At 41.4% G+C, this 9,544-nt stretch overlaps 1 protein-coding gene across 2 annotated transcripts in view; it reads left to right on the top strand.

The window, feature by feature from the left end:
- The first annotated feature begins 798 nt into the window (after nucleotides 1-798).
- Nucleotides 799-9,544, top strand: part of unc5a (unc-5 netrin receptor A) — a 162,015-nt gene continuing 153,269 nt past the window's right edge. For both annotated transcript variants that reach the window (XM_042493167.1, XM_042493168.1), the window contains exon 1: nucleotides 799-1,309. In XM_042493167.1, coding sequence (XP_042349101.1) covers nucleotides 1,237-1,309 — 73 coding nt within the window. In that variant the 5' untranslated portion in view covers nucleotides 799-1,236. The remainder of the gene's footprint in view (nucleotides 1,310-9,544) is intronic.

Genomic DNA, 9,544 nt, shown 5'->3' with positions numbered 1-9,544 from the left:
GAGAAGGCTTAATGAGTTTGTATAATAGCTGGGCTCTATCTGAGGAATCATCCATCTACATGAGCCCCATAATTAGCTGGTAAGACAGTGGTCCAGCTCTGTGCTTCCACTTATTATTCTGCTGACTATTATGTGGGAGGGGAGAAATGGATAAACAAAGACACAAAACCCCCATCTGAAGTGTATTAATAATCTGCTGTCGATTCTGGCAGCGTTGTAAAAGGCACGGCTGAACAGTCTGAAAATCACTCCGCTGACACCCCCCAGAAAATAAGGAAAAGCTATCTGGAACATAAGTCACATCCTGGTCTGAGTTTGCTGACAGGTGTACACTCTCATGGGAGTGCTAATCCTCCTGCTTCTTCATCTGTGTTTGTCCGATGCACTGCAGTACACACACAAACCCTCAAGACAAAGCAGAGGCAAGTGAAACTCAATGACATGCAGATGTGATCTGTGTGAATTTGTATGCAAAGCACCCATCTGATTCCTATCATACAGGACTGGATGTCATATCCATCATTTTCATGTAAGGCATACGAAAAGCACGCTTTGCAAGGATGACATAATTTCCATTCTGTCGTGCATTGCCAATATGTGGTTAGTTATGCTTATTCAAGATATGTAAATGTTTGCTCAAGAAAAAAAAAAAAAAAGAGGATAAAACAGCAGCAGCGCGCGCTCAGGACGCTCCATTCCCAGCGAGCACGCAGGATCCGCTCCTGGTTTTGCTGCTCCGCGCATCGCAGCGTACACCTTCCCTGACTCTCAACAGTCCAGCATTGCTGTGCAAGCAGATGTTCTTTCCTCTGATGCCAGTTCTTACCATTTTCGCATTTGGAGAAGGTATTCTTTCGCGCGAGGGGCTGCAAAGTGACAGGAAGCAACAGAAACTGGCTTCCTGCTTGGCTCGGTGATAGTGAGGGAGAGTTGTCAACGGATACTGGCTTTGGAGAGATACAGTACAGTAAGAGAAAAAAACCGCGGCGGAGAGCAAGGCAGCAGTTCATTTACCACACCTGTGATGCGTTGTTCTGAGCAACGAAGACGCACGAGCGGGATACTGATGGCCACGGTACGGCAGGAGTATATGAATTGAGGAAAAAGAAAGACTTGGGCGTTGTGAACAAGGCGTTAAGTGCTACAGAGGACACTCTCCGGACCTTAACAAGCCCAGTGTGCCGGCGTTTCTTTCTTTCTGCCTTTTGAAACTTAGGTGATAATAAAAACACGAAGATGCCCTTACTTCTGGGCCCCTTTGTCCGCGCTACGCTCCTCGTGCTCTGGCTCACTGGCTTCACCTGCACTGGTGAGTTTCTCTATATAATTATTATTATTTTTGGTATATTATGCTGTTAAAAAAATGTGTCGGAGGAGAAAAAGCATAGTAAGTACAAACAAAAAGGCTGCACGTGACAAGTTGTTTGCTTTTCTCCCCCTTAGAAATGTAGCCGCGCGTGACAGAGCACGTTGTTGGCAGTCGTTATTGTTCTAATTTGCTAGCACTAACACTCATCAATTAGCCTGCACCTTCAAGGTTACGCAGGAGAGAGTGTGTCGCCGCACACATGTCAACCAAGGTTAAACTTGAGGCAAATGACAACTATCATTGTTCACCTTTTTTTATGTTGCTTATATGTTTAGTATAAGCACCGCGCGCTTTGTGTAGCATGTATTTTAAACCCACTGTCGTGACTGTAAGGGAAGTTGGAGCTACACCTGCTTGAAAGGAGTAAACCTGCACAATAATGTTTTAACAGACGGGCCGTGAACAATAAAATGCGGTGCTCAGTAACATCGCGCTTCTTTCATATTCTCACATAAACAACATTCACTACATTTTTTTTTTGCGTGTGCAGTTTCAATAGAAGAAGATTACCACCTCAGTAATTATTTTGTTATTAAATCTTTGAGCTGCAGAACGTACTGAGCAAACCGTATATTCAGAGCCTGTATTCATCCATTTAAGCGGGTGCTCTGCTGGCTGCAAACAGGATCATTCAACTCCACGTTTCTCTCCGGCCAGGACTCGTTCCTGCTGCATTTGCAGTATGGTGACAGCTTTACGGAGTTGGTAGACGACCTACTCGCACTGATGAGTTACATTTTATGATGTAGCCTCTTGGCCAGACACTCCCGATTGCATGCAAATGTGCTTCGATGTACAAAACAATCACCAGGGTGAGCTGAAGTGCTCCGACTGGAGTTAAGTTTCCCTCAGCAGCTACAAACAAGCCATTTGTGGGATGCAGTTTCAGATTTCTTTTTTACTCATCCACATTTTTTATTTCAAAAATCAAATATGCTCACAACAGTCAACAGATAATGTCTATGACAACATGACAGAGTGCTCGCTGTTGACCCTTGATATATAAGGTCAATCTCTTGTGCACAGGCAAGTCAGTCAAATCAATTCAATCAATTGCCCTGCTGCCCATAATGCACCATTTCAGCCTTCTTTTATTGTTCTTTAAAAACTGTTTCTTAACTCATTCTCCCTGATGCTAAATACCATTCTTACAATGCCGCACAGCTGGAAGCAGCTGGTGAGCATCCAAAAGAGAGTTTCACACATCATTTGCCTTGCGCTTGTTTCCGAACTGTTAACCTTGCTTTGGACAGAAGGCAAATATGTAAAAGTTGTTGTAATTGTGTCTCTTGCTTCAGGACACTGAGATGATGAATTAAGAGGGCTTTTCTCTTGCATTAATTAGTGTATAATTATGAATATATTAGGATTAAATAAACAGTCATGCTCTAGGGACCTCATATATCACGCTAAGTAAGTAGCGGTGTGGTGGTATTTACAAGTCATTTTATGATGCATGTTGAAACGGATATATTTTGATTGGTTTGTTGGGTTATATGGGTTGCGTTGTGGATCAGTAGGGTGTTGTTGCATCACAGCTCCAAGTTATTTGGAGTCTTGGTTCTGTATTGGGATTACGTGTTCTTTCCGTGTTCACATTCTCCCACAATCCAAAGCTTTATGTCAAGGCTATACATTTCTCTAGATTTGACACTGATTGTCTTTTTCTTTGCTTGCCCAGTGATAGATTCTGTCAAAGGTGTTTTCTGTCTTTCACTTAATGCATGCTGGGATGGGGTGTGACCCTGACTAGCATTGAGCCAGTTCATAAAATGTAATCATAAAAGATGAATGCAGGGATATAGGTAAAATCGGTTTCATACTCTTCTGTCTTCTGTATCACATTTCCAGGCAGACCCCTCTCCCTATTTCAGTCACTCTCTATCATATATTAGGTCAGTACAAGCATCCTTATGAGCTCCCATCACGGCTTACAGGCTACTTTTATAGGACAGCGTGAGCTCCAGAAATGGATCGCAAGGTAATTTGGTAGCCAATTCTTTCGACATCAGGGCTGGGACAGTCTCGGCTGAGATCAGTCGAGCTATCCTCTGTAGAGAGGCAAGGCGCTGACTCGGCATTCGTCTGTATCAAAAGCCGACTTGTCTTTTTTGCAGGGAAACATAACTCAGTCAGTAATAAAGGTAGGCCTGTCAATCTAGATTTGAGCTAGCCGAGCACTTTCCCTTTCACTGTGTTGTGAGTGATCTGACGGGCCGGACGGAGGGGGTAGGTTTGCTTTCAGCCTCTGGAACAAAGAACTGTACTGCTTTGCCTGTGTGTGTGCACACCACTTGATGTTTTCAGAATGCGAAGCGCGTGTTCGTGTGTGTGTATTAGACAGGGTGTTTCCACAAGGATTTGCATGCATGCTTTTCTGCTGCATGTGTTAGGTGTATGTCTGCACATTATTCCATCTCCTGTTGCTGCTGTTGTTTGCCAGTTTATTTAAACTTGCCTGTTAGTCTGTTGCCTGTTTTTAGTCCCTTGTTACTTCCACCAGAAAAGATCATCAAAAAGCCAGCTATCCATGCAGAGAGAATAAATCCTGGATTTTTCTTTGTTTTTCCCTCTGCCCAATGAGAGCGTTGCCAAGCAATTGTTGTCTGGTTCACCGAGGGAGCATGGGATTTGGTATCAGGTACCTTCCTACTTGTGTGAGCAGTCACCTCTGAGCAATTTCCACGGGGTGTAAACCTTGTGATGATGCAAGGAGATGGCCATTAAATGACAATAAGCAGAAATCTATTGCATAATCCAGTGATTTGCGACTTCCCATTTATTTGTACAGTAATATAAGGGATTCTTTTTGCCAGAAGTCTCTCATCATTCTAATGTGAATCATCCCAGAGTTGTCTTTCTGGCAGCCAGTTTTGTCTCTCCTCATTGACTCACTAAAGAATGCGATAAGGAGAGGGAAAGCTGAAATTAACATAATTTATTGGGGGAAATTGCCTTCTGGTCAAAGGAATTTAAAACCACTTCGTTTCTGTCCCATAGCTAATGCATGGCAAATGATCGCCATGTATTTGCAGGGATATGGTCTTTTACAGGGAAGTGATAATTTACTACCAGAAAGAGTTTTTGTTCCCTCTAGTCATGGGAGATGAATTCAAATGACACAGACAACGGGAAGAGTTGTGCACTGGGGGAGGGATTTTTTAAATAAAATTATTTATTTTCTCAGCTGCTTATACTCACACAGTAAATTAGCATGATTTAAAAAATGCAGAATGTATCATGCAAGTAGGTGATTACACTTTGGGAAAAAAAGTAGAGTAAAAAATTAAAATGATTTCACTCCTCAGGAGTACAAATGCTTGTTATGAATTTCAAGCTGCTTACAGAATTAATATCGGTCAATATGACAGTAAAAAAGAAAATTGCATTGCGTATTTGCAGCACAGAGCTGATCAAATGTATTTCTGTTTTCATCATGTTAATTTGTCGAAGCAAAGTAAGCGTCTTCCTGTCCAAGTCTTGCTAAATGTAATTTCTTCAGTTTGAGTTGGTGTGATTAATGGAGGGAGAGATAATAGTTCAGCATAAATGAATAAAAGGTAAACAGTGCATGTCAACACAGGTCAGCTTTAAACAATGGAGGAGCATGCTCCATTTGGTGACAAATGCCCAGGCGCCTTATCTTCTAGAAGGCTATGTCCCTGTGCTTATCATTTGCAAATGGCAATCTTGAGGAGTAAAGGAAGGACACAGGCGTTGCCGAGGACACATGGAGGATGAACCTTGCAGTGGGGAGGAGTTAGGTGTTATTTTCTGCAGTCTGTGCAGAGGCCCTGCAAAGGCACTACATCTCTGTCAAACTCTGCCCTTTTGTTTCAATTACCCCATTTCTATGATTCAGGTCTATGTGAGAGCGCTTAGGGGTTGAAGTTGGGCTGTTTCCCTCCTGAAATGTGGTGCACCGTAGTCACTATCTGTGCTTTTCTATCTAGGCAGCATAAAATTGACCTTTCACCTCTGATGTTGGATGAGATTACCCTATGTTTCAATGGGAAACTGGACCATAATTCACAGAAGGCCACAGTATCTGACAAAGTATCAGCAGTTGGAAGATTGCCCTCAATCTCTACTGTTGTTTCTGTTGCTGCTAACCATCCTGTGCCAGCACTCATATAGCCTCATATATCCAAGTGCCACCAATGAAAAGTCGGGATGAGCTTGTTGAATTGAGTACTGAGTCTTTTCTCTGGAGGGTCTAATCGAATGTTCTTTTTCCTTGGTCATCTCTTTTTCTCTTACACTCACATGGAGAGAAAGAACATGCAATGCTGACCTTGATCCTTGGATACCACTCTGTTCTCTTGCTGGGGAAGAAAATCACCTCAGCAAGAACACGGGACATGCGAAGGTCGATGTCATGTAAGTCTATCACAATAGACGATACTAATGCTGCCAAAAGGCACTTTGCTGTAGTTTCCTACCACAGAATCTCTTTACAGTCTCTTTTGTTGATGTATGGCGGACAGTTTGTTGTGTGGTAGCCTTCCGCAAGTGAGTTTAGCTGCGACTGGAGCAGTTACATGAGCTGCCAACCATATCAAAATGATCTACCCCTTTTACTCCTTGGTTCGGATGTGGATTAATTGTTCGATGTTAAGATTAGGGTAAGGGTTACGTATTGTCACTTTTAAGGTCACTCATATCTTCATAATGAATTAAGTAAATGGATAAGGTGGGCTATTGGTGCATTTGGCCTTATTTAGTCATTGCAGTGTTGAGTTGTAGCAGAATTTATATAACCATCATATTGGTTTGTCTTGTACTGGTGTTTGACACAGTTTGTAGTTGTGTGTTGTTTAGGCTAGGGTCTCACAATATTGGATTTTTTGCTAATATCTGATATGCCAATCAATCGAAACTCATTTGGCCGATAACGAATACCGATACCAATATATGCACTTTTTTTCCCCACCTATTTTTAGCGATCATCAAGTCTCTCCTGTAGTGGAATTACTATCATAGTATGCATACTCTTATCATGATAGCCCACCAGCAGATGGAGACATAAGATATGATGCTTTTCAGTATATGTAATATTCATTCATCGTGCAAAATAAGAAAAGTACTTCAACTGAGGGTTAATGTTTTGTACATTTTCACTTTGTTAATTTAAAAAAAATATATCAGCTTGTGACTTGCAGAAATCTGCATGTTGGCCGATTTCAATATTTCATTTAAAAGCCAATATTTGCACATACCGATGATGTGCTAATATTATTGTATTCCCAGTGTTGGCTTGGAACGTGGCTGCATCTATACACGTATGCCTCACCTTACACCTTGTGTCCACACAATTTTGTTTTATGTCCGTATTTCCAGTGTACTGAGTACGTCCCAGTGTTCAATGCAAAGGAATGCATCTCTTTATAGATTGATAGAAATGCCAGACAGAAATGACAGAAAAGTTAATTGTGGGTGTTTGTCCAATCTTGTGGAATGTGCTCATAGAGCAGCATATGAAGACCAATAATACATGGTAACAAATAAATGGGGAAGTTGGCCTTTTTTTGGCGCGTAGCTAGTTTTGTGGAATATTTTGTTAAAAGACATGTTAGTGAGCTAAACATGCAATAGAACTTTCCCTGTATGTAGAGCTGTATAACATTCATCCTTCCTGTGGCACCATGCCTACAAAGTTTTCAAAATCTGCCGTAAGAATTAAAATTTGACAAAGTACAAATTCTGGACCAGAAAAGAGTCTTGCAAAAAAATTGGAGATCACAGAGGTTCTCATAGGAATGAACGGATGTCCGGTTGACTCGCATACGTACACAAAGCTATGCAGAAACAATGATGACGTTGATGCAGTGTTTGTGTCTTTCTTTTTTTTGTTAATGTTTGTTTTTAGTATACATGATGTGCTGTCTGGCTGCTCACTTTGTACAGTGAGAATAGCACTATGTGTTAGGAGATGTTTCCAGAATCCTTTCCTGTTCTCTTAGTGATCAATACTCTTCTCCAAATGGCTAATTGGCCATCAGTCACTGTCAGAGGAAGCGCTTAGAAACCCAGAGGTGTCTTGGTGCAGCTCATAATAAGAGAGTGTCCAGTCCTCTGGGTCCTCTCCTGGCCTTTACTTCAGGCCAGGTAGTGGCTGGGGAAAGCGAATCTGAATGCAATATGGAGAGCCATAGATTAATAGTTCCTTAGAAAGGCCACCAGGGAGCGATGTGAAAGCCACATCCACTTCATCATGGAGTGGACTGGATGGAAAATCTACAGAGTATGGGGAAAGCAACTTCGAAATGGCTTGAGGTCACATGGTGGGGACTGACACTTTTTGGATTTGATCAGTTTAATGTCATTGTGTAAAATCCTTATTTCTTGTCATTAAAGGGGACCTATTATGCTCTTTGGGGTTTTTTTGGGAGGCGGGACATAAGCACGACTGTTTCAGACAGCTGCTGCAGTATTCAGTATGTTGTATGAGGTAGTTATGAGGCAGTTCAGTATGAGGCACATGATGTTTTTTTTTTAACATTACAGCATGTAAACCTGTTCTAGTAGACCCCCAAAATACAAACGAGATCCTGAAAATGAGCATAACAGGGCCTCTTTAATCTAAGGTAACATATTCTTGTAATATTAAGGAGAAATTATCTCATTTGAATTTTCACAAGGTTTTTCTTCAGCAGCTCGCAGTTTAAAGTTTTAAGATAATGACACTTTTGTCTGCTACTTCAACCTTGAAGAGAAAACACACCTCCAACAAACTATATGGCTCATTGTTATGCTTATGCTGTTTAGCATTGCATGTAAAATACATAATTAGAAATCACCTAAGGCTACTCAGACAGCCCTGCTGGCGCTTGATTGGCAGGGTATCTGAGGGAGGTCTGGCTCAGCCGGAGCCAGAATTTGTCATCTTGAAGTGATTTTGTTGACAAGACAGGAGGCACAGTGACCTTTCCTAATTATGTGTATGTGTCCAGGCACTGATGCCTTAGGCAAGCAATTCAACTGAGTCAACAGAGCGCTGACTCTCAGAGCACATTCAACCCCAGACAGCATGTTGTGTGATGTAAGGTTAGAATATGCTGGGTTTAGCAGCAAGCTTTTTAATAATTCAGTATTGATAGAACATTACTAATGGCATCTGTGTCACCTTTTGTTCATGGATGTGTATAGAACCAAACTGGAAGATCAGGTCAGACCAGGCGCCTTTTTTTTGTTGCCTCCTTCCACTTGTACCTGAAATCGTCACCAAAAATCAGTCCGATGATCTGCTACGCAAGTTGATTTCAGTGAAACATGAACCATTTATCATGCACCCTAAATGTGTGGCAGTGAGAGAACAGCCTCTCTGATCTATGTAGGTCCCTCAGTTATTGTTTTTCCCAAACAAACCATTTCCCGATGTGAAATGAGGTCTGAACATTACAGATTCAAAGCTTAAAGCTAAGCAGCAGAATTTCTTGGCAAGGCCATCAGGAACACCAGGCTCACAGAAAACACATTCAAGTCCTTACTCCAGTAGAATTCATCATGACAACACAGCCACCATTGAGGCTAGACGCTCCCTTTTTTTGTTTTGCAGCACGCCTTGCACTTGATTATGGCTTCTATGGATTTAAATGTCCACCGACACTGCATTCATGTTGAATCAAAGTGTGTTCTCATACCTGCAGTTTCTTGTCACCAGTGCTTGATTTCAAAAGTCAAGTACAGAGCAGTTCTGCGTTGGCACTGTTTTTGTTAATCACCTGCTGATTTTACTATCCTGTGTTTCAGGCAGAATTAATATTGATGGGTTGTGGTATGCGATAGATAGTCGTATTTGATTTTAATTATTGGCGGAGTGACAAAGATGTCATAGGTCAGAGGGCGTTTTTTGTGCAGCATCATATAGGATATTCAGTCTGGTAGAAAAGGAAGAGATGATTTTAGGAAGGCTCAACAATAATAGCATGACCGTTTAAGATCCACTGAAAGTCTTGAGTTGATCACCGAAGCCAAAAGCCATAACTGAATTTCAAGAATTTAGTTGAGATCTATGTTAATATGAAATATGAGAACCAAGATATACTTGGATTTGATTGCACAGACTAATACAGGTATAGTTAACAGTTCCACAAATATGCTGTTTTAATGTGTTACATATCTGTATATAGATTTGTTAGGCTATTCTTTGTTTAGCAAACAAGCTGTCTTTTA

Source organism: Plectropomus leopardus, chromosome 9 (assembly GCF_008729295.1).
Source record: "Plectropomus leopardus isolate mb chromosome 9, YSFRI_Pleo_2.0, whole genome shotgun sequence".
NCBI lineage: Eukaryota > Metazoa > Chordata > Actinopteri > Perciformes > Serranidae > Plectropomus > Plectropomus leopardus.
The sequence above is the reverse complement of the archived record's forward strand: the minus strand, read 5'-3'. Positions and strand labels throughout refer to the sequence as shown.